Raw genomic sequence first — 26,163 nt, forward strand, 5'->3', positions numbered from 1 at the left:
CTGAACTGAGTTTCCAGCTACCTAAACTGTTGCTGTGTGGCAGTATTTGCCAGAACAGACAGAAGGGATAGTCCCCAGGCCCTTCCTTTCTCCCTGTTTTTAACCCAGGGAACATTTTATGCTTTCTGGTCTCAGTAACTTTGCCTGGTTCAGAGGGTTCATCAGCCGCCTGCTCCAGCATCCAAGGATGAAACTCAGCTCTGAGCATACATTACTCAGTGTAAATACATCCCAGCTCCATTCTCTGTGTTGGTACTGACATCTTGCTCCTGGAGGGACTGCGTGGGTCACAGCACTCAGGGAGAGAAGTACATTTGCTATTCTAATAATAGACAAGTGGAGAACAGAACAAAGAATATAATGCTTTCTACATCTTTGAGACATATACCCTAGTTTAGGGCATCATGAAAGTGGCATGCAGGAACAGGTTTTCCAGTGTGGAGGAAGGAGTTTCAGCTCCTCCATCACCACCAGCTAGTGCAGCACTCATTCCCACATCCCATGGTGTGAACAAGGTCTTGGAACTGCACATGTTCCATTCCCCTCACTAATATCCCCATCCTGTCATTCTCAGTTGTCCCTGAACAAGAAGAGCCAGTCTGGATCATTTCAAGGAAATGCTGGTATAGAAGTAAAGTTAGTGGGAATAAAGCTATTTAAAAATATATTCCATGCCATATGACTCCATTGGGAATAGTAAAATTTGTGAGTTTCCTTTCTGGCCACCACTCAATTTCTATAAACTATCAGGTTATTGTTTTTCTGAACAGAGAAGTCCATTTGTTCATGTCCATGTGTAAGAGCAAATGGACAAACTCAGAGGTGTTCAGTAGGTGTGTACTGAGCTGTTAATGCTTAGAGGTTGTAACCTATCAGGGAGCATGTCATGGAACTTAGCTGATTAATTAAGGAAATTTTCTGCAGCTGGAGCTGCTATTAATGTGTATCAGGCATGGCTGGACAAGAAACCTCTCAGTAATGATGGCTAGGGTCTGCTTTCTCACCAACACCCTCTGAACTGCCTGGCATGGGATTAGCCCTGCCCTTCCAAATTGCCAGTCTCGAGATCTGCTCTGCCCTTTCTGACATCCACACCCTGTATTGTGATAAAACAGGAAAAGCATGTCACAGTGGTTCTCTGAAGCTCACACTGCAGCCTTGTGGAGTGTGGGCCAAAGCCAAATGCATTAAAAAAACAATGGCCAAACTGCTGTTTGCCCAGCTGGGTCTGAGATTTAATTTGGTGTGCATGCAGTCTAATTCAGGCTCCATAAGCAGCAGTGCAGGTGGGCCCAGCTGCAGGGTTGTGTCTTTTCCTAGGACATACCTGATTTAATGAATGCTATGGAAACAGGTAAGGAAGGCTCAATGGAAGCATGTAGTGGGAAGTTCTGGCTTGCACTTTCTGGGTGAACTGGGATATGCTCTTTCTAGGCCTCTCTGCAGCAACAGAAAGTTCAGAATTCCAGCTCTTCTTTCCTGAACCATAGATAGCTGTGGTGAAATCCCTGCAGTTCTGAAGTCAAACCAGTGTAAGAGAAACAGGGAATGGGCCTGGTAAAATCTATGAAATTACCCATTCCTCTTATTGGAAGCTTCGTGCAATTCTTGGGCTGACACAGCTTGTCCATACATGAGAGTTAGGTGAATAAATGTTACCATGTTTATAAAAAAGGTCAAGAAACTGTTCAAGGGTTGGAAATTTCTGAAAAGCAGGCAGGAAGGAATAGGATTGCTCAGAGTTTATGCTTGAACTGGTGTATTTCTTGGACTTTCTTCAGAAATGAATTGGAGCAAACTGCTGCAGCAGATTGAAATGCACGGTGTTTAATTCAGTGGCTGCTGGATGGACTGTGTTCCTTTTGGCAATTTCATGGACATAGAAGAAATCAGAATTGAAATATGAATATTAAAGAGTGATTTCAAACTTATGAAGTATTATTATTCTTAGTATTATTATTATTATTACCAATACTATTTGACAGATAGTGTAGACATTACCTGTCTGGATATAAAATACTGCAAAAATTATCAATTTTTTGCAGTAACAACATTGATTTACTTTTACTATAAAAGGATCCAGACACCTTGGCAAATCAAGTCAATGTTGCAGACATTTACATGTACACATCATTTTTGATACTATGACTGCATAAATCCAGGCGTCCAAATGAGCAGTGAGCTGGAAGCCTGAATACCTCAGGTTCTTTGTACAGTCAAAGTTTACAATTCAAATATCCTTCAAAAAGTACCTGTAGAGAACATTTGAAAGCAACTTAGCTTTGGTTTACCCTCAGAGAGAGGACATCATCAGTTTTCCCAGTTTTAACTCACTAGTTAAAGATACCTAGTGCTAGGTATCCCCAAATACTCAGATTTTTCAGATGCCAGGTTAGTTTGTCCTAATTGCATGGACATGGTTAAGCTTTTAGCCAGATCTATAAGCAGAAAAAGTTTTCCCCTGAATTCAGACTTGCAAATATCTTTGTTACCTTGATTGTTTTTTTTAAAAAAATTATTTAGCAGTGTGATTTAATCTTGATCCTCCCTAAAATCCTCAAAAATTCCATCCTACTTAAGGGTCATAATACAGGAATGATATTTTCTTTCAATAGTTCATGGCTTTTCACTCTTTTTCTTCCAATTTGTATGTATCTTCTTACCGTGTTGGGGAATTTCATGGTTCAGCATTTTGTGGGTGTTTTTCTTTTTTTTTTTTTTAAAAGTAAATCTCTGTCCCATGCATGAGCAAATGATTTTTTTGTAGCCTATTGTTCTTGTATATTTTCTCTATCGACCAGCCTGTGGTATTCTAAATCAAGCCCAAAAAATTCTGGTAAAGAATTTTTTTAGCAGCTGGTAAAGCAAAAGACCAAAAATCCTGCCTGGTTTTCCTTCTTATAATGAAACTGTGAAGAACTAGTGGGGGAAATGGAGCTCTTTAAATAGAAACTGAGAGGGGAACTGATATTTACTGTCACACAAGTAAAAGATTTCTGAAAAAAAAAAAAATCCTTGTCGTGTCAATGGCTTGTTTTGGACAAGGTACAAGCATGAGTTACATCATGGCATATTCAGGCCAGCTGTTAGAAATGCTAAAGGTGAAGACATCAAGGGACATGGAAATATTAAAAAAAGAGGAAAATTGAATATAACAAAATCTTAGATTTAGAGAAAGAGAACTTTTTACCTAATTATAACCGCTCTGTGTAAGTTGATCTTATGTACTAACATTCCCTCAAATGTTTCACTCACTCACAGTCCCACATCACAGCTGCAAGCCCCCATGTTTGTCTCCCCAGCAAGGATCACTTGTGTGCAACACAGATAGCAAAGGACACTGTCTGTCATGTGCTCTTCATTTCTCTGGTGTTATTCCCGATGGACAGCAATTGGGGTTTTGATGGATCTTTGAAAACCTTTAGGAGTCAGTGTTTGTTATAGGGCAGTCTGTTACTTAGGGTCTTGCTTACTTCAGCCTCCATAAATCTTTGAAAAGTTGCTGATTTTGTCAATTTTAACTTGTTTACTTGAAATTTATCTGTTTTTCTAACAGGCCAATGGGGGAACAAAAGGCTGCAGCCTTGTTGCCATCCTATTGTGAGGATGCTGGAGCATCTTGTGCTGTAAGCTTCAGTGCAGGCCTTTTGGGCTTGCCCTAAATATCACATGACACAATTTTACTGCTGAGAACAATGTTCTAAGAACAGTGTCAAGGGAATGATATTCTTCATTACCAGTACAGGCTATTCTTTTACCCCTTGTTCTACTTTCTCATCTGCTGCTGTCACATACATGTATTTCCATTCATCCTGTGTTCATAATACTCTTAATATATTTTTTGTAAGAAATCTCTGCCACTTTAGCAGCCAGCTCACTCATTTTATCTGTGCACTGGGTCATTAAACTGGCTGAGAGCATAAACATCCTCAATGTGCTGCAGCAGTTTCCCCACAATATATGTCAAAACTATTTATGAAATGCATGTTTATTTTACATATTAACAAATTCTTTCGCTCGAAGCACAGGAATATGTATATAGTGCCTCCTTTTTGCCTGACAGAGCTTTATTTTGGCTTAGTCAAGAGCAATTTATATCTCTCTCTGTCTAAAGCAGTAGGTTTAATTATAGATTCACACAGCTTATAGTCTGCTATGCCTTCTGAAACTGCTGCTGTAACACAGCCTGCTGTAACTCTGAGCAACTCAAAATTAGCAATCCAAAGGAGTGTTCACATGTCATTTTGGCAGCTGGTGGGACCAGTACTATCTATTGCCATTATTAGAGCATCATGAACACCATGTGGCACAGCAACAAGTAATAATCAACTGAGAGAATCATCATCAGAGATGCAATGAATTACCCTTCTTACTATAACAGTGATGTTAAAATGTGTCCACGGTGAAATCAGCAAAATCACTATTTTTACTGTATACAGATTTCCAGGCAGTTATCTAAGGCTGTTGCACAAGGAATGGCTTCTGCTGTTGTCTTTATGCTATTACAGCTTGCAGTTTCTAATTACTATATTTTTTGCTTCTTTTATGGCTATGTTGAGTTGGAATTCCTATTCTTACAGGTCTAGAGCAGTGGTGGTTTCCCTTTAAGTGAGATGAATCCTTTGTGCACGGGTGTTACTCCTCTTCCTTTCAAAGTAAACATCCTCCCTGTGCCTAGGCCTCAAGCTGGATGGGAAACAAAGAAATGAAGAGTTGTTGTTTGGGTCAGCTCCTGTGTGCGGGCTCATGTCTGGCTGGGACACACAGAGCAGGTCCAGGATGGAATCACGAGTGCAGGCCGAGCAGGAATTTGCAGGGCTGGATAAATAATCCTCTTCATAATTTCTCTATGAGCATGTGAATTGCAGAAGGCTTTATGAAAGATCAGGCAGAGATCAGGAGCTCCTGATCCCACCTTTGTAATTCAGGCTGTTGGGAAATGCATTTCCCATTCCCCATGGCGTGCGCAATGGACGGTAGAGCCACAGAGTTCCCGGAGCTCTGTGCTCCCCTGGGCCTGGCTGTCTTCTCAGATATTTTGTGTCACATTTCCTTAGGCTCACTTGCCTCAAGGCAGCTGCTGAGAGCATTGCAGAGTGCAGTACTCGGGTCTGCATATACAATCTTCCTGTGTCACTACCACAGAAAGTTTTGGAAGATGGTTTTCTCACAGTCCCACTCAGCAGCCAGCAAATGCTCATTTTGGACTATCCAGGCACCCCATTTCACTTGTAATTGCTGCTGGGAAAGCAAGTAATTGAATATGCCCTATGTAGAGGCCATAGGGCATCTGTGATAAATTCTTATTTTTCATTAAATTAACCCTACCCAAAAGTAGTACTGTGCTGATTGTGGAATAAGTAATTGGATTATTATTTTAATGAAGATACTGAACATTCACTATAAAAGGATTTTATAGTTGGTTTTGGTTTTAAGGAGTTTCAGTCATGCAATTTTGACTGATTTCACTCTGATTTGTGGTGATCAGCTTCAGTCATGCAATTTTGATTGACGTGCTTCCTGAGGGGAAACAGGGCTGAGGTGACCATTTGGGTCAAGAAGTAACTAAGATGACATTGAGTAACTCACGTACCCTGGACTTTTTCCTTGCTACTTCTTGCAAAAGAGTGGGACACAGAAAGCTCTACATTTTAGAGACAGGAAAATCTAGTCATTTTATCATCTTCCCTATTATGATACCCTTATCCTTGCCTTTGCAAGTTTTTTTTTGTCATTTTTTCAAAATTAAACCAGTCCAAGAAATTTTGGTAATGGGGGACTCAAATCTCAAGTTGTACTACTATGCAACCTCAAATCATACTCTAAACCACAATCAGACATCACACCTCTGCCTTGTCTCTAAGGAAAGGACTCCTGGAAAACTTTAGTAACTATTGACAGCACAGCATTTGCAAAGAACTGTGCTGTGAATGGTGCCAATTAGATCTCTTACCTGTTACAGTGTTTGAAATATATTACATCTCCTTTAGCCCTCATCAACTGTGCAAACTGCCTAAAGTATGTATCTTTGACATGGAAATATTTTTCTTAGGCTGGCTTAGTTATACTGAGGCAGAAAGTGCAGGTAGCTTCAAGGGGATGCTGTTCTGGAGCCAGAGCTCCTAGTGGCACTGACCACAACCACACTGACTGCAAGCACACAACGATTCCATCAATTATTTTTGTCTCCTGGTTAAATTCCAGGCTGATTTGCCTCCTGTGTGTGTTCCCATTTCCCCATATAAAGTTTTCCACAAACTCCAACCAGTAACTTTCTGTCTTTATTGATGTGTTTCTTAGAGCTCAGGGGGAATGACACCTGTTGGTCTGAAAACAAGAGTTTGTAGTAGGGAGGAGGAACTTCCCCCTGTGTCACTCTTCTGTCACTCTTCTCACAGCTCCATATGTAGAGGAAAGATGCCTGGATACTAGTACATCTTGTTCAGGTACCAGAGTTGAATGCTTCAAACTGAGGGTGAAAAGAAGGTTGTTTCAAAATTGTAGTGACACTTTTACTGGTGATACCTGATATCGAAACACATAATGGTTTGATAAGAACTGTTCCACCCTTGGAAATTTTCTTGGTGAAAGCTGAAATGCATTTTTGTAGGAGAGAAAACTTTCTAAACAAGAATCTTGGTTTTTACTGTTCAAACTGTGTCCAGAAACTGTGGTAAATTATCCACTGGAAAATAGCATTTCAGCTTATTTATCAGGATCCCACTTTATTGGGTTCCCCAAACATAATAAAATATTTAATACATTGAATAACTGCATCGCTCCATATATTCCCCATCTTCTATTACTTCAATTAATATCTCTCTTTTTAGCTCTGGAAGTTTCCTTAGGAGTTCAGGAATCTGCATCTCCTCCCAGCTTCAGTAGGAACACTGTTAACACTGCTTCTTAAGAAAGAAAACTTTCAAAATACGGAGCCTCGGATTTTGCATTTTGAAAATGCTGAAAGAAATGCCATAGGAAAAAGAAATATAAACTTTTCACACATAAGAGTTTCCACAATGTTATTATAATTGTCGTCTCTACAAATACAAGGTACTATGGACCCTAAAAATATCAGAAAAATAAGATTTTCCAGTTTCGTCCTCTGTGTTTTGCTTCTAAAAGGAGGGAAGAAATAAAAGAGGGAGAAAAAAGTAGAAATAAGAAAAATTACTGTATTTTTGTAAGTAAAAATTAAATACATAACATAAATATTTCTTATTTCTTTTTTTTAATGAGTAAGACAGAATAACAAAAAACTTTTCAAAATAAAATTCCAACCAATTCTGCTAATTGTGGTTTTCCTATCAACTAGCATTGAACCAGTTTCATTAAACACCAGCCACCTGGGCTGAGTAGTGATTTAGCCAAATATCCAGTTCAGATGAAGCTACCTACAAGGGATCTGCTCAATGAAGGTAAGAAGGATGTGCAGCTGTATTTTCCCTGAAAGACACAAATATTCTCAGAGACATCCTGTCTCTCCTTTCTTTTCCCCTCACTTTTTCTCAGTTTCTTTCTCAGTTCTGTGGAATGACATGAATTACAATAGCATTAGCTACTTTTTTCCGACAACATAGTATTGCCATAGCAACAGATAAAGTGAGTTTGTTGTGGTGCTTTAGTCTAAATAAAAGAGTTCACATGCACATCACCTGCTCAGGACACTCTACAATGTATAGAATGAGTATTGGACATATGAACTCATATTTCCATCTAGAGTTTTCTGAAGAGGGAAATGGGAGTTAGACCTCTTGAAGATATAATTTAATCTGTTCAGGCACAACATGTCATATGTCTATGATTCTTACCAGTAGTGGCTGTTGCCTTATGGTTCAAATTTAAATGCAACTTCTCTCAGACACCCCTCAGCCCCATCTTGCAGTCAGTTGCTGTAAGCTGGCTCACAAAATCAGTCTCATTGTAGATAAAACTCTGTAATTTGAAGCAACTGCTCAATGATGCATCTACAGACCAGATTTGGGTCTGGATTGTACAAATGGGGTTCATTTTTAATTGCTGCTAGAGTGAGAATGCTTAACATGTTACACACAGCATTGCACGTAGACCTGCGGGGGCTTCCTGAGATAACTGGGAGCAGCGAAGAATCAGTTAATCAGAATAGCTGAGTGCAGTCCATTTACATACCAATTCACAAAGTGAAGATTTGGCTAGGGTGGTTTTGGTCATATTATTATTTTGATGGTGTCCAGATTGCCTCAGTGGGCCAACATTTCTTACGCAAAAATGAAAAAGAACCCATTGGGCCACTTGAAATGAGATGGTGCTGCTCTTCACTGCTACAGGGACAAGATGTAAAACGGAGAGTGAACAATTATGAAAGTCTGTTTAATTCCCTTTTACATTTCTCAGACCTTTTGCTTTATTACAGCAAATTTGATGTAAATGTCCCTGAAGTCACATTAATAAATCTTACGCTGTCTGCCAAGAGTTTGCCTGGAATCATTGTGCACTTCAGGGAGGTGTTTTGCTATTACTGTTCCCCAGGAACTACTGTTTTCACCGCAAAGGCTGTTGAATTTCTGTACCATATGGTATTGTGGCTGTCTTGGACCTGAACCGTTTGTGTTGTAAGAATTTATCCCATTTTTAATTTACTTATATGAACCCTTTGACCATGCTGTCAGACTGGTGTCACAGGCCTGTGATGAAGTATTACACAAGTACCTCAGATATACCTTACCCAGGAGCTTCAGAAAGTGTTTTGGGTGAATCTGTGGCTGCAACATTCCTTGTGACATAAAGTTTCTGCAGTATGCTGATAGCTGGATAATTTAGGAAATTTTAATTTGTTTTCAAATTTGTTTTCTGCTAAGACACTGTCTTCCACTGCTGGGCCATTGACACGTCCTACTGTAAAGGAGTAGAGTAATTTTAACTTAATCTCGATATTTTGATTAATTTTTATTCCCAATTTCTATCCATGTAAAGTGAGATTTAATAAAGTTCTGTGCACTATAAAATGGACTTTAGATTTACATTACCATTCCCTGATTTCCAGCAAGGGTAGCAGATGACATCAGGTAGAAGAGAACGAGAAAAGATCTGAGATCCAGGACATCAGTATTTTGTGCTAAATACAGGGGTAGCAAATAATACAAAGGACAGGACAGAATGTACTAAATCCTCAACTGAATCCTGAACTTAATCTGCAGCAGTTGAATTACCTGGATGACCAGTCATTAACTGAAATACAACATAAAGTGTGATCGCAATGATTTTAAATGTATTTGGGGTTTGTCCTTTTTATGGAAGTGAATTTGACCAGAAGTTCTTTTCTGTTCCCAGAAGTCTGAACAGAGATTTGTTAAGAAGTTTCCAGCTTACAGATATGCAGCTTCAGAGACTAGAGGATGAGGATTTAGATAAAAGGCAGATGTGGGACCCTTTATGGTTGAATGTTTCTCTGAAAGCAAGGTACTGCACTACATATCTTGCCTGCAAAAAAAGATATGAATCTTCTTGAAGATTAAATACATCCCATTAAGGTAGTGGATTTTTAAAGAATGTATTCTGTATGGAACAAATAACAGGAAAAAAGAGCAAACTATATTTTGCATGCAACAGATATCAGATTTCAGGGTTAGTATAGGCAAATGAATTTCATCTTTTACTATCAAAGAGATTTCCAATAGTTTTGATGATTTGTTTTTCCTTATGCTATACATTTTTCCCAGCGTAGAATGTGGCAGGTCTCAAGTAGGAAAACTTCTGGAATTACAATGAGAGATGGAAAGGCATGTGGGAGACATTCTGTGTGGGTTCTACCAGGTGTAGTAAAAATGGCAGGGATGGCCTCTGCCAGGCACTTGTCATGGTTATTGCCCTTTTAAAATATACATGCAAAAATATATCAGGCTGAAAATTTATTTCCATACCTCAAAAGAAGAAAAAACCAGAAAGATACAGGTAAAGTTTTCAAAACTTTAACTATATAGACACTGTCTTTCTCCAGGGGATGAGATAGTCTTATCCAGGGTGGAATTAGTTCCCACTGTCTTCTATATCTGGTTTAGAATGAAAAGAATAATCATCTGAAAATGTATTTTTCTCTCTAAATGCTATATAGAGTCTAGTAGCAGGCAGACACATAAGCAATCAAGAATCTGCCATTTAATCCTCCGTGAGGTGAGTTCTGTGTTTAGTATCTAATGCCCCTTTCAGGCATCCAGTGTGAAATTAAACACCTAAAATTATTTCTGACTATTACGTGTCTAAAAGCCAGCATTTTTAAATGGGACTGAACAATGTAGGTGCCTTGTTGAGTTCAGTGGGAGAAAATGAGCCTGATCCCATGTTAGTTCTGATTTGGTTGCAGAGGGTTTAAAGTCTGACTGGTGGATTTGCTGGGTTAGAAATAATGAAGATTTTCTGGGCAATGCAAAAGAATGGTCTGGATTGTTCAGTGTCAGCCTCAAATCCAATATAGCCCAGAGGAGGGAGTCCCCATCCCTGGAGGTGTCCAAGGAACAGCTGGATGTGGTTGGCACTCAGTGCTCTGGGCTGGGTGACAAGGTAGGGATTGGTCACAGGTTGGACCTGATGACCCTGAAGGTATTTTCCAACCTTAATGATTCTGTGATTATTTAAAAACAAAAATAATCCCCTTTTCCCCAGTTCCTCACACACAGACATACATGTAAAATCTACAATATCATTGTAATTTATAGTACAAGTGGGTCTATGGGTTTGGTAGAATCTATATTGTAGTACATAAGGTTTGCTTTATGATATTTATGATGTAACTCCTTTACTCTCAGAGGATGTGGAGATCTTGCATTATCTTTGACAGCCTTAAAAAGCCCTTCAATATGAAAGGAATAGGTCTCAGACTTTGTGGGTTTTTAAGGAAAAAAAATAGTGTAATGCAAATCGCATGTGTTTGGTTGCCTGTGTTGGTGGTTTGTTCTGGTTTTTTTTTTTTTTTTTTAGTAAAACAGCCTTTGTCAAACATAACAAGTAAACCTGGAGATTTGAAAATTTGTGTTGTGTGCAGGATCTAACTTTTGCCAAGACCAAGAGCTACCAAGGCAAATGGTTGTCAGAACCCAGGACATCCCTCTGGATGCCCTGGATGGCTCAAAATCCTGGCAGGGGCTCGGAGACCCTGGCAGGAAGCCAAAGACACCTGGAAATTCAATCTCAACCCATGGAGCAAATTGCCAACTTTATATGAAGAATTACAAGTCACAAAAGTTTAAGTAGCATAACAGTAGTTGTTACAGGGTGAAAGGTGGAATTTTGAATAAGTTTACTATGGGGGTCTAGGAGACAAGATGGAGGGATTTGGGCATTGTCCTGTTCTTCTCCCTTCTTCTTCCTAGCCTCCATCTTCTTGGTGACGGTAGCACTTCGGGATTGCTGTAGAGTAGAAAGTCACTGTCTAACATAGCTGATAGGTATTGGAACATGACTGTAAATATCGGATACGTAGTTTATAGTATAAAGGACAACACCAGCCCGGGGGTGGGCAGGGTATGCCTCAGACTGACATGCAGAACAGACCTCAGCAGGCCAGACAGAAAATGTTTTAGATAAGAAATAATAAACAACCATGAGAACGACAGCCGAAGACTTCTGATTTCTTCTTCGACAGCTGGGTTGGGGAAAAGAGACTTTTTAACACTCCTCGGGGTCACCTTGACCAGAGGAGATCCCAAGAAATGGTAGCATTGTATTTGGTGCCTCTGCCTCCACCATGGAGCTGTTGTCCCTCAAAGGTCAGAAGCTTTGTAAATCCATGTTCAAGGCCTGTGGCTTTCTACACCTTTTATAGAGATGAACTCTGAGGTCTGAGATTTTCTCATCCTTCTCCATATACAGTTGTTCACCACTTAGATTGCTCTGTTGAAATTTTGCTGTATATATTTTCCACAACACTTTTCCCCATAGAAACCAGGAATGATAACTTTTAAGAAAAGCTGTGGAAAATATTTCAAATAATACTAAGCTTCTACTGCCTCCCCTCCTCTCCCCTTAATAACAATAAATATTTTAAACAGACAGAGAATTTACCCAAAGAACAGGCTGCATTTTCTATGACATTAAAAAAAATAAATAATAAATTAAGTCTTTGCTAGTTCATTACAATTGTCTTGTTAGATCCATTAATTTTTCTTTCGATAAAATGAGCAATGTGTAATTAAAATAAAAACCAAGAAAACAGCAAGCTTTTTTTTTAAAGTAGGGTTGTAACTGTAAGTAAAATTAATCTTGAAAGCTGTGTCAGTCTGATCTTTTTATATGGTGGCACGAGTTCTGACAGCACTGTGGGGATTCTGTCACTGTGACAAATTTAGAAGCAAGATATTCCATAACTTAGATAATCGACTCTGAATTTTTTATTAGCATAAAGCCCTGGTGTAAATTATGTAAGTTGGTTTAAAATCAGTCAAGGAATTTATCCAGTTCAGCACAATGAGAGGTTTTCTCCAAAACAGCCACTTTAGTGGATGCAATGATGGTGATTTCAGCTCTTCACCTAAGAAATGGAAAAGACAAGGAGTCTGCAGGCATCTCCCTGAGTCTGGCTAATAAGTGGAAACTCATTATGGTCCAGGGCTTTGACTGCCATAAATGCTGTAGAAGGGCACCTATGGATTGGCCCACTATATGGAAAATGGCAGAGAGAGCTGCTGGCAGCTGAAATCAGAACAGCTTGTTGTTGTGAGCAGGGTCCAGAGTGCAGCCACCTTCCTTTCCTGGTTAGTGAGTTAAATAAACCAAGACAATTCAGGTGAGAGTGCTCAGCCAGGACCTGTTGCAAATAAATCCACACTGCAGTGCCTGTTGGGTAATGTTCCTCACATTGGTGAGTCCTAATTTATGAAAACCTTTCCCCACACATGTTATTCCTCCACCATTTTGGTTCTTTTGGGTTCAGCTGGCCAAGCTGATAGAAGCCCACCAGGGTGTGGAAATCAGGGTGGGGAAATCCCGCCCGGGCCATGGAACAGAACCAAGAAGCCAAAACTCAGTGGTTTTATTAAGATCCGCTTAGAATATTTTGCATTCTGCCTCTCCCTCCCCAAAGCCATCAGGTGAAGCAGCTTCTGCCTTTAAGCTGCCCATCCGCCATGGTCAGGCACTCCCCCCGCTCCGGGGCCGCGGGGCCACCAGCCCGCGCAGGGATTCCCGCCGCCAGTGAGTGCCCCGGTAGCGGCCCCGGGAGCCCAAGAGGGTGGTGCATCCTTCTTCGCATTCCTCCCTGCATCCTTCCCCGCATCTCTCCCTGCATCCTTCCCCCTATCCCTTCCCGCATACTTCCCCGCATCCTCCCTACATTCCCCCCTCCCCCCGCCTCCGCAATGCCTCCTTCCGCCACCGCATCCGCTGCCAGGGCGGCAGTGCCGGTGCTGGCGGTGCCATGCCCGCTTCGGCCCCGCACTGCTGGCACCTCTGCAGCTGAATCACCCTTGGCTTGGGGAGATGTCGGTACCAGATTTCGTCTTCTGGAGGCTGACTGGGAAAACCGGTGACGTCCTGGGCGTGGGGGTACCTGAGGTTCCGCCTGTGGTTGTTTCCATACATTTAAACGTCCAAACATTCCATAAATTCCATTCCATTGAATTCCTGTAATTGCCATTTTCCCCCCCTCCTTCCGCCCTCCTTCCCCTTGACAAATCGAAAAGCCCTGATACAAAATGCCAGATCAGGGCTGACTGTTCTGACATTTCAGAGCTTTTAATTTTTCTTAATCCTTTAAAAATGCATTTCAAAACACTTTAGCTTGTCATGTAGAGAAATGAAAGCATCCCGTTTAGAAACAGCAAAATGAAACATGCTGGCTGATTCCATGTTTATTCTGCCTTATTTTTTTCCGTCCTGTTTAAACAATTTTGTAGAAAAGACAGAACTGAATAACAGTGAACTAAATATTCATATTTTGGTGAAGAAAATTGTGACCATAAATATTACTCACTTCTGTCAGAAATTAAATGTATTTTCAAAAATATTACATGACAATGCTATTACATGACAATGCTATTTCAATCTATTACATGACAATGCTATGATTAGATGGGTTAAAACTTTTTTATTTTTAAAAAAATCTTCTTTAATAAACATAGATATATTGCAGAACTCAGAGACTTTCAACCCATAATCTTTTTTCTAAAGCACTTCATACATGAAAAGGGACAAAATAAAGGGGAAAAAAAGTAAACTCAAGTAAAAGATTTTAAAGTGCATTGGAGAACTGTTGAGGTCTATTGAAGTGTAAAGCTGTGTTGGTATTTCAAATCAATGGGAGCTAACAAAATGTACTAATTAGCTCTGAGGTTTCTGATTTCTTATCCCTACAACAGTCAGGTTTGAAACATCAGAGAAAAAGGAGCAGCCTGGGTTTGCCAAGGTTTTGATAAATCCTGCAGTGTTTGGCCTCAGCCATCCAAGTCCATTCTCAGCGTAGCATTCTCTGTAATGCCATCCATGGAAACATCTTTGACCTCAGTCCCTTGGAAACCATTTGCTCTCTAATGATCTACATGCAATCCCTGGATTCTGCGAGGTCTAAGCAGAATCCTGTCCCAAGGGCCTCCAGCTTCAGTACTGACTGACAGAACAGGAATTGGTCTGGGTGGTCCTTGTGTCTCCCTTCCAGCTCAGGCTATTCTGTGATTCCAACAGCTGTACTCAAAAACCACCTGCCACATGTTTGGTGCTGCACAAGTCCCAGATCTTTGCAGTTTATGGCCTCAAATTGTAAGGCTCAAGTGAAACTGTCACAATGGAAAAATCCAAACCTTTGTTCATCTTTGTTTGATTGCCCTGTGAGAAAATGAGCAAACAAACCAACTGACCGCATGTGGGCTCTCTTGGGACTTCTTTACCTCTAAATAAACATATATCATGGATTTTGCAACTAAAAAAATGTTATCCCATGTAAATAAGGGCTATTGTGCTCAAAACTGTATTCCTGGTATGAGCATTGAATTAGTTTGGAATTTTATTTCAAGTATTTAAAAAGCCATTTCACAAGAAGCAGACCTGTGTGATCAAAAAGTGAGATTTGGTCTGTATTTTAAGCAGAAGAGCTGGAGGGACTTAGGTAACTGAGTAAAGTAAAATATCTGAGTAGACTTTTCTGCTTAATATGGTGGAAGTCATGCAAAATTATGTTGTTAAATTCAAATTATCCAAGATTAATTACATAGAAATAAAAAACTGAATCTCTACAAGCTTGCCAAAAGTTAGACTACCTTGTCTAAATCAATTACTTCAGAATAGCCATCTGCCAATAGTCCATGTACTGCAATGCAGCTTCTTGGAATCTTACTGCTTCAGAGAGGGAAAAATGAAAATAAAAGCAAGTAGAAGAAATCCCAGGGGACTGTAGCTTCAGGAGGCAAAAAATTGGTGCTTTTTGCTTGCCTATCTCTTCCCAGTTTCCTGCCCCCTTCAGCGAGTGAGAAAGGCAAGAAGAGTTTGTGCACTTTGGAAACTCGATAGGAGGCAGCAGCTGATCTTCCCATCACCAGCCTAAAAATAATCCACTCCAGGGCTTGGAGCGGCTTCACTAAGTGGAGGAAAATCCTGCCATCGGGATGATATTGATCACATAGCACAACCGAGTGACACTTTGGGTTGGTATTTTGGGGTTGTGTTTACAAAGGTAAGCTGCAGTGTTTGATCTAACATTCAGCAACCAAACGGGGCATGCGATGACCCTCCCCCCATTATCTCCCACTAACCACCTCCTCTTCCTCCTTCCCTTTATATCTGTGGGACAGGGCTGCTCCTCGTTCTTTCCTGGGATTACAACTCCAATCTCTTTTTCCTTTTCCATTCCCAGGCGTTCTCAGCCTTTACCTTCCCCTCCTGCTGATGTTTTCTTTGCTGCTGTTCGCAGGGTTATGTTTCTTTTTTTAAACTGTCCTGTCTTGGCAATGTGAAGTCGACGGTTTTACAGCAGGCAGCGTAGCACGCTGGTGTTGGCGATCGCATTGTGTGGAGAAGCTTTCCAAAAAAGAAAGAAAGAAAAAAAAAAAGCGATGCATTTAGGTGTGTGAGACCACTGCAGATGTTTGTGTGAAATGCTTTGCAGTGCCAATAGCCTGTTTAGCACCACAGCCGTTGTGATTTTGCCTGTGTTTGGAGCCTGATCCAGAAGGCTCCCGAAGTCAATGAGATTCTTTGCATTGACTTCAGCACCGTTTGGATCAGGCTGTGGCACACGGCAATTAGCTCTGCGAATGCTGACAAGCACCAGAGGTAATTCATCATCCTGAGGCCCAGGGGAGTTGGGATAGCGCTTAGCAAGGGAGAGGGGTCTGTGGAGCTTAGGTGGTCACAGCTTAAATAAGGAATAAAAAGAAAATTGTATTTTATATTGGGTCATTTTTGATAAAGTAGATTTTAAAGGGACAGTGCTTTCTGCCTTTACCTCAGCAGCACTCTTTGCAAGACTATAGATCACATGGGTTGGGTTAGAGTGCTTTTAGGAAGGTAAGAAGACCAAACTAGAAGGGTTCAACATAGAAAGGAAAAAGATTCAGAGCACTAACCTAAAATCTGTGAAAAAATTCAGAGTTAGGCCTTCCATTCAAAGCTATAAATTAACCATTTGTCCTTAGTTAAAATTTACTATGGGAAATTCTAGAAAGAAAGACAAATTTAACTTTTTGTAGAATACAAGAACTAAGTACTTTTGTAAAACTCTATTTTCTTCACCCTGCACCTATATTCATACACATATGTATATACATACATGTTTATATGTATATATGAGCATATAATGCACATTATATCTAAGACCAACATGAAATTTGATCTGAACTGAGAGACAAGTATGCTCTGTAAACAGATATATTTTAACTAGGAAGTGCAACTATCAATTTATATATTTTTTTTTTAAGTATGGACAAGAGAACTACTTCAATAAATGTTTTCAAAATATTCTTATTCCCCCAAACAAGCTCCACCTGAGGAGTGTACTTATATTTTTTTTTTGTAGTCATAAGTACCTTGCAGAGCATGACGATCAGAGTGATAATTCAGGTAAGATGAAACTCTTGAATATGAAGATTTTTAAGTCCACTTTAAAAGACCCTTAAGGTAGTTAAAATGTCTTTAATTAGGATTCTTATAGTTTTGTACTTGGTGAGGATGTTCTTGTAATTTTAATGGAAATTTAGATTATAATTTTTCCACTGTCTTCTTCGGAATTGCTTATGGAAAATATATCTCATGAACTGGCTTAGTGCCCTGAGAATCCCCATTTATGCTTGTTAAAATGAGATTTGTGAGTGTTTAGAGTTCAATGTTTTGTCATTTCCTTGTTTACGACTTTGACCTATTTTCTTTCTTCCCAAAACTTCTCTCTTCTTCACAGTGAATATTTGTTCATTAATCACTTTTGTTCTGTTTTCTGTTTATTCTCTTATGACTGTGTCTGTCCACCTTAGCCTAAAACCAGGAGGTCTTAAGTTGCCAGTAATTGGGATCCTAGCATAAAAATTTAAATGCTTAAAGGACGTGAGGGATTTTTTACCTATTTCATTGAAGGGTGAACTGCTGTTCAGATAGTTCACATCCTCATTAAAGTAAACCAACAGGGAAGCAGATTCCCAAATGATGTAAAGGAGAGCTGAAACTTGCCTTCCACTGGTATGAACATGGGCCCATCCTCCTGATTGTTCTTTCCATTCTCCTCGGTGAAGTTTGGCTGATGGCTTTAGCTCATACTGACTATTCAGCACAGGCCATTCTCAAAGGGAGAAGGAAAAACCACCTCTGAGAATATCTTATGAGTTGTAGAGTTCATAAAGACAGAAGTTAAAGTGAGTAATTTGACAGTAACCTAGAAAGACAAAGGCCTTCCAGCCTACAAGTGTTAAAACAAAAAATTACCTGGCACTTGGCACTCCTGCTGGGTTGCTGAATGTAGCTGGTGTCCTCAGGTGGCACATGCTTGTTATCAGATGATCTTAGTCCCATTACTACATTTACATGTCTGAAATGATAGATTAAACCCAGCATGCTTGGCAACATTATTATAAACTGTAACATTCCTGCTATAATTTGGAGTGAAGCAAATTGTGATGTACCCACATTGCTGCAATTACCCCAGCATAACTTGTTGGTCTACTGTATTCAACAGCAAGTGAAACTTTCTCTGGGAAAGCCATTTTTTTGCAATGACTATGAATAACATTGTCTTTTTAAATTAGTTTATGAGCCCCTCAACAGTTGTTTTGAATGGCTGCTACTACCTGATGAGAAGTAGTGGTTCATAACTGCAGATGACCAACAAATTTCAAAATAACTTTCTACCCCTTCATCTGTTTTCTCCAGAATATTCACTTTTAGGTTACATTATTTCTTTTTTCAATGTGGTAGTTAGACTGCTCCCATTTTGTTCAGACATTGCTGTTGGCCAGTCAAAGCCATCTTCCTGTAGAGAAGCTTTCAGCTCCAAAGATTCCAACCTGTGCATGAGCTTAGAGAAAAGGTCAATGCATATGAGAAGAGACCTTTGTTTTCCAGTGCCTCTCCCTTCCTTTTGGACCCACAGATAAAGTTTTGCTAAGAGGCTGATGGACATTTCTCCAGTGTTATGTTCTTGAGACAGTCCTGCATGACCCAGCTTGGGAACTGAAGTAGGGCAGCTGCAGCAGTTCAGATCTGATGTTGAGCTTGATGTGAACAGGTCTTCTTATCTTGGGAACAGCACCACAGTGATTAGGACTGTTAATTGTGAGACTGAACTATGTTTGTGTGGCTCTCTGCTGGACTGTGAGCCCACAGCAATGCAGGCAGACTGCAGAGGGTGATAAACCCACCTGGCTTTGCTGTTTAATTCACCTGTGTACCCTTCCAGATGGTGCTGTTTCCAGTGTTCCCAAGGAAGGGTCCTGGCAGGTGTAGGAAGGCAGCTGCTGCTCTGGAATGCATTGAGTTGGAGCATTAAGGGCTTTAAACTCTTCCATCCCTGTTACAACAGAAATCCCTTCAAATTTCTCCTGTGGCTCTGCAGACGAGTTTTACCTCTTTGATCTCTCCCCACATACTTACCGCGGCCTAAAAAGTCTGTCTCCTCATCTTCGGGAAGGAGAAAATCACCTTTGACCACAAGGTGGGAAAACTTGAGTGAGCTCTGTATTCTGATTTGCTTAGGTCTAATTCAAAGACCTTCAGCATTACAGGTTTTGCTGTTCTGTATGATTAGCATTCTGTCATTTTTTTTGTTGGGAAATACAGAATAAGTATTCAGTGTATTTAGTTATGTACTTGCACAAAGCTCAGCGTGGCGAGAACCAAACAGCACTTCCTCACATGAGCAAGACACCTCTTTTTCCCTCTCTACAGATGTAGTTCTAACTGAAGCCCAGCATTTGCTTACTAGTAGAGTAAAAGCCAAGTGAAGAATAGTTTAATAGTTTAATTTTTATTCAGGAAACCAAATTTGTTCAGTGGTCAGTCATAGAAGTGTTCCGTCTTCCTTTCCTGCTGCAGTTTTCAATGAGTTATAACACTAAGCACTACTGCAGTTTCTCATTTCTTCATGTTTTGGCTTTATTTTGTGGTTTGTTTTTTTTGTTTTTAATTTATTGTTCTTAATTTTCACATTTTCATTTCATTTCATAAAATCTTATGATTGTACAGAAAGAAGGGAATGGTGCCTTTTCACTCTTTCACTGGGTAACTGCAATCAAGATCTTCAAACTGTCTTAATTTCCAGGCTTAGCTTTTTGAGTGAAAGCTTTCAAAACTAGGACTCATTAAAAGTCAGTGTAGCTGATGCCTTTTAAAACTCTTTAAAATTCTTAGAATTATTAAGGATCTCTTTAACATGCAATACTGAAATGCTGTTTAAAAGTGCAACTTTGACTCTTTAATTAGTCTGAAGCTTACTCTGTTTGCAGCCATAAAAATGTGTCCTTCTGTAGCTACACTGAACTTTCCAAGCATGGGATCTGAGTGTGGGCACAAGAAATTTTGCTATTATATTATGAATTTTTTATTTGAAAAAGACTGAAGGCTGCACTGTTTTCTTGGATGAGAGATTGCATATGAAAACTTGTCATGGTCCAACTCCTGTTATTTTTAGTGGAGCTGCAAAAGCATTGTTGAAAAATACCCTGTACTGTCTGAAGAAATAAGGATTTGTTCTTCTGCCTCAGGAGCTTTCTTTCTGTCCTTCTTTGTAGAAGAGCACAGCTTGTTAAACTTTGAGGATAATGAAAATGAGCTTCTGGAGGCATGCCCTGATGCTGCAGAAAGCAATGGGTAATTTCAGCTTCAAACCAAAGGGCATTGACTGTAAATGCAAAGCATCCTCCCTTTGATATCAGCAAAACTTCATCCAGTATATTTCCCTTATCTAGGAAACTTGAGCCAAGAGGCAGGAACTACATTACATGCTTTCTTCCAGGGGATGATGGTTCTGTGCATGTCTCCACCTCCACAGTCTCCTCTGTATCTAAGTTTTCCAAAAAACAGAGCAAGTTCCAGCAGTTTGAGTCATAAAACTGTGGAGGGTGTGTGGGATCTGCCTTCTGAATCAGAAATGGATGGGAAGGGAAGGATGGAGTTGTTCCTCTCTACCCACAAGGTGTACTGGAGATGATATAATTTCTCAGAGCTCTAAGGTAGTGCAGGGTGTTTTCATACATCATTCTTGAAGATCCAGAGAACTGCCAGCAGCAGGTGTTATGAAATCTGGGACGTGCCAACAGATGCAGAATATGACTCCTCCACTTCCAGCCACAGCTCGTTCCCAGCACAATGGAAATGGAAAAATGGGTGGAAGAAAGGAGGGAAGGGAGGAAGGAAGGATCACTGGACTATTAATGCTGCCACAGTTCTTATCTCCTCTATTCCCTATCAGTGCCAAACTGTACTGGAAATGTGTCCTAAGCTGAATGCTGCTAAACAGGGAACTTGTACATTTTATGATTTGGCATTTTATGAGGCCGAAGCTGCATTGGGGCAGCATTGATCACAACATATTCTGATCACAACACTGATCAGAATATTTTGATAGATTTTAAGCCTATGGAAGTTTAATGAACATGGTTACTGGACAAACTGATTCATGATGAGGTTTTCTGATCAAAAAATCTTAGGAATTTAGTATCAACTACCCTATCTCATTTCATTTGCCATGTAATTTTTTTTTATTTTCTGGGAATTTTTACAAACTAATCAACATAGGCTTGATTTTATCTCTGTTTTTAAGAGAATTGAATTCTACTTCTCTTTTTTTCAAATGAACAAAAGAATTGTGAATAGACTGCCCTTACCCTCTCTTGAAAAAGATCACCAGTATGATGGGCACTGTCTCTAGATATCAGTGTTAATTATTAGGACCAGGTTCTTTTCTCAGCCCTGGCAATGTGCAAAAGACAATTGGTTTTAGAATTTTACTGGATACTCCATACTATACTGTTTGTGATACTCCATCACAAAACTAGGCCCAGCATAGATTCTTGTGAAGATTCAGATGTGATTCTTCAAAGATGCATCTTGCACAAGAGCTTTTAGCGACTATTGTTTGAGGTGTGATAGGAAACCTCTGCAAACTGATGGTGGTCTCTAGTTAGGAGAAAACACTCTCCCTGCGGTTAATAGTCCTTCACTCGAACATTTGCTGCTTCTATTCTATTTCCCTTCCAGAAAAATGGGAAAAAACCAACAGTTCCCTTAGCTTGCCTTGGATGTGGTTTTCATCCTTTCTCCCAGACTGATTTTTGACTAGAAGCCAAAAGCTACACAAGGAGTCAATGATTCAGTGCTCATCTGAACCCGGAATTCTCCTGCCTTTCAGTACCACTCCAGCCACTAGACCACAACAGCATCTTATGCTGCCTCAGAAGAGAGTCATCCTTGTGGGAAAGGGAGGAAAATTCCTAGCAAAACTCCCTTGGACTTCTGACCTTCGATAAAAATGAGGAAACAGCACTTCTGATTTTCAAGAGATTACCATTATCATTATGTTTCCCTTAAAGAAGACATGTCAAGCTTTCACAAATTAAACCCAAACAACCTCTGTGTAGTTTTTTTTAATGTTCCTTGTTTTGCTAATAACTCCTTGATATATTCAGACAGATCCTGCATTAACAGAATGTTTATTTTTTGTTACTAGCCTTATGCACTTATGAATCTATTTTGGTATAAAAATAAAATGATAGAATGATAGTGGTCATATTGCTCAATTAATGATAGAGAATGGGCCAAAATCTCCAACAAATTGTGTTACAGCACATGGACTGTTAGCAGATGGTGGTTACTGAAGTTTGAGTTGGTTGACCCTCAGCTTTTGCCTCACAGTGAGTACCTGAATGAGAGTTCTTCTTAACTTCTGGTAAATCTCAGCCATACACTGCAGATATATTTGGGAAAGGGAGGGCATTTATCACACTCCTTTCAAAGAAACTCCTCTTATCTGATGTGTTTTGATATGGGTTGTGATTTTCAGATCAAAAAAGAACTTGCTTAAAAGATAACAGAGGGTTTAGCAGAGGTTCAAAATGCTTCTTTGAATTCTATATTTTTGTGAAGATCTGCATGTTTGTTCTGTCTCTAAGGGATTACCTGTGTAGTTTATGCTTACCATGTTACGATTATCTTGTTTAAACAACTTACAGAACTAATAACTATATGAGGAAAGAAAGAAATCTTTTTCTCCCTAGTGTCCCTGACTTTTTTTTTTTTGTTTTTAAACTGCATTTATGCATTTTCTGCATCCCTATCTTGTTCTGATTCTGCAAAACCTATTAATGCCAACGTTCTTGCAGACAGATGCTTTGCTGAATTAAATACATTCCTTCCATTTTAGCATGTAAAATTTGAGGAAACGGTGTGGATAAATGAGTTTCCACAACTAACTCTACAACACTATGTTGCTCTGTGTCTCAGGCAAAGAAATGAGCAAGGAGAGGCTCTGTTTGCAGTCCTGTTTCATCTTCTTGTAAAGAAGACTAAAAATATAAATGATGCACACGTTGATTTAAGCCAGAACCTGGCCATAAGTCTGGGTCACTCTATGGCCCACGCTCTGCAAGCGCGAACACAGGAGCTTATCATGGTGTACAAAGACAATCTCACAAGAAGTAATGGAAGTCAGAGACTGCTGGGATGAGTCTAAGCACATGTTTAAGGGTTTTACTCTACAACACTATGTTGCTCTGTGTAAGTCTCAGGCAAAGAAATGAGCAAGGAGAGGCTTTGTTTGCAGTCCTGTTTCATCTTCTTGTAAAGAAGACTAAAAATATAAATGATGCACACGTTGATTTAAGCCAGAACCTGGCCATAAGTCTGGGTCACTCTATGGCCCACGCTCTGCAAGCGCGAACACAGGAGCTTATCATGGTGTACAAAGACAATCTCACAAGAAGTAATGGAAGTCAGAGACTGCTGGGATGAGTCTAAGCACATGTTTAAGGGTTTTCAGGATCAAACATAAATGCTGATTTACTGACTAGGCAATCTTCAGTACCACCTACTTAGGTTAAGTGTTTGTGATTTTTCTGTAATGTCTCCTGTGTTTGGCCATTGTTCTATGTGACAATGAAGAAATAGAAAATGTCAGTGAGGGCAAAGCTGCCAGATCACAAATACCAAAGGTTCAGAGCTTGCACTGGGAATGCAGTGCAACATATTTTTTGAGATATTGTACAGTCTTGGCTCACCAAAGAAACAGCAACACACAGGTCAACTTACGTTCATTTGGGTTTTGTTATCAGAAATGGAAATACTTATTTTTCAAATCTTCTACTTTCTGTCTTTATATTCGCACAGAGCTATTGCAGCATAGTGTTTGTGCCTATAGTGAGCACTAGAAGTTATAGCATAATGTATTTAAAAATAGTACTTAAATAATGAATGCGGCTAAATGTAAACAATATTATCAAAATACAAACAATACTAATGTCATATAAACACAGCCTTCTAATGTACTTGTATTCGACATAGCCCAAAATAATTTTAAAAATACTATTGTGTTATTCTGTATGGATTCTTCAGTGTGCTCTTTCCTTGTGTACTTATTATATTTATTTTGTCTTTAGCCAAAGGGAATCCTGGCAGTCTTGGTAGTCAGCATTTCTCTCATTTCTGTAGTAGCCAGACCCTCTGGGAGAGATGAGACTTGCATTTTGTGGTAATGACAATGCCTCAGCCTACAACATCAGTGCTGGTGTCCTCAGGAACGTCTGCTTTGTGGATGCCCTCAACTTGGTCCCTCATGTCTTCCTGCTGTTTATCACCTTCCCAATTTTGTTCATTGGTGAGTTGTTCCATGGAGTTCTGCCATTCCACAAACACTCGAGCATGTGTTTATACTCAGTCATGTTTGCATGGGCTTGGTGAAACCATTGGATGCTTTGTATTTATGAATTCAGAAAAAAGAGAGGAAGAATGGCTTCACCCAGAGGATGTGAGGCCAACCCCCTGAAATGTGGGAATTTTAGATATAGATCTGAACTAATTAGCATGAACAGATGTATGAGAACCAGCGAGATCAGATCCAAATTTGCTGTGGAACTTCTCTCTGCAGAAGTTTTCTTCAGATTTGAAATTGGCAACTTGCAACCTTTGTTATTCTTAGATATTAGAAGACTTAGGGCAGTGGGTCTGAATATCCTTGAAGTTACATGAATTACAGAGAATATCCAAAATGTTCAGATTGGATCTAAGGGTAAAACAGGTGTAGGAAATATTTAATATAGAACAATTGCTTCTTTTGCCAACACTTGTAAACAAAAGTAGAGCAATAGAGATTTTTTTTTTACCCAACAAAATAAAAGAATAAGAAATGATAAATCCCTCTTGAGGAATGGAGGAGAGTGGAGGGGGTCTAACTCACAGTCTTGTAAAAAACCCCATCTAAGCTAGTAGTTTAATGATATTTTTTTTCTACAGTTGTCTTTTTATCCCAGTTAATTTGCAGTGGTGAAATAAATATAATTTAATACTTTTCCAGAGAGGTCAAACGGTGGTGTTCTAACTGATTATAGGAGATTATGAGACTTGAATAACCATCAAAAGTATTAGTGAAAATATTCTCCTGACAACTGCATGAGAAATGCCATGTCAGTTCTTCCATGTTACCTTCCTGGTATTGCATGTGTAGATGGTGATGCATTTCTTCCACAAGGAAGATTTGAATTTGTGGTTGTATTTGGACATGAGATTTAAGGGCTTTCATCATGCAAAAAGACTCCAAAGCAGTTGAATAAAATGCTACAGGAACCTGTGGGCTAAGACACTCTGTACCTAACTGTGACATGATCCAGTGACTACAAAATAAATAAATAATTAAGCAAGAGAATAAGAAACAAATTCTAACAAATTATAATGACTAGAAAGAAACCCCAGGATTATGGAAACTCTCTCCAGCAGTGCTGGATTTTTACCTCAGTGCTGGCTCTTCCTTTGAGGTGTGATGCAGGTCATCCTTGAAGCATAGGGCTTTTTGCAGAAGTGTTTGTTGGAAGTACAATGCAGGGTCTGAGAGATAATATTTTAGAACACTCTAACATTAAGTGCTGCTTCAATTTTTTTAGAGGTATTAGCCAATTAATTTTGAAATAGTATTGCAGCTGCTGAAAATTCCCTCAATTTCATAACAATGTTAGGAAAAAAATATAGCATTTTAAATTGTATGCTATTTATGTAAGGATGTAATTATTTGTTTTCTATTTTGTATGCTAATTATCAGGACAAATAGTTGTTGAACAGAGCATTAAATGCCAGCTGGAGTCCGTGGTATAGACTGAGTCCAAGCCAGAAATTTGGTGATAAGCTGTGTTTGTGCAGATGTGTGGGCAAAGAAAAAATAAAAAGCATCTTGAGAGAGACAAAGACAGGAGCAAGGTCCAAGAAAACCACATTAGATTAGGAAAGTCTTAGAGAACTATAGAAAATGCTTGAGATAGCTATGGAGAAGAGAGAAAAATTTGTTCTTGCAGAATTTTGTGTCTTAACCAAGGATGAAATGGTGAAATGCTGACAGTTTCCAAGAATCAATAACTTAGATTTTGGTTTATGTGTTTCTGAGTCCCCTGATGAGCCTCCAAGCACAATCCTTGTGTGGCAAAAGCACATCCTGGGTTTTAAACTGAGTTAGTTTTGTTTCCTTTTGTTGTGTTTCTTTACTTCCCCAAAATGTGCTGTTGTTTGGATTCTCTGCAGGCTTTG

At 39.5% G+C, this 26,163-nt stretch overlaps 1 protein-coding gene across 16 annotated transcripts in view; it reads left to right on the forward strand.

The window, feature by feature from the left end:
* The first annotated feature begins 15,489 nt into the window (after positions 1 to 15,489).
* Positions 15,490 to 26,163, forward strand: part of ABCC9 (ATP binding cassette subfamily C member 9) — a 71,916-nt gene continuing 61,242 nt past the window's right edge. For 5 of the 16 annotated variants that reach the window (XM_041464762.1, XM_041464770.1, XM_041464763.1 and 2 more), the window contains exons 1-5: positions 15,510 to 15,634; positions 15,872 to 16,023; positions 16,976 to 17,019; positions 22,225 to 22,292; positions 24,085 to 24,250. In XM_041464762.1, coding sequence (XP_041320696.1) covers positions 24,106 to 24,250 — 145 coding nt within the window. In that variant the 5' untranslated portion in view covers positions 15,510 to 15,634; positions 15,872 to 16,023; positions 16,976 to 17,019; positions 22,225 to 22,292; positions 24,085 to 24,105. Of the gene's footprint in view, positions 15,635 to 15,871; positions 16,024 to 16,975; positions 17,020 to 22,224; positions 22,293 to 24,032; positions 24,251 to 26,163 lie in introns of all 16 variants that reach the window. The other 11 variants (XM_041464771.1, XM_041464768.1, XM_041464767.1 and 8 more) reach the window with 11 other exon arrangements.

This window comes from Pyrgilauda ruficollis, unplaced genomic scaffold (genome assembly GCF_017590135.1).
Source record: "Pyrgilauda ruficollis isolate IOZ18807 unplaced genomic scaffold, ASM1759013v1 scaffold183, whole genome shotgun sequence".
Taxonomy (NCBI): domain Eukaryota; kingdom Metazoa; phylum Chordata; class Aves; order Passeriformes; family Passeridae; genus Pyrgilauda; species Pyrgilauda ruficollis.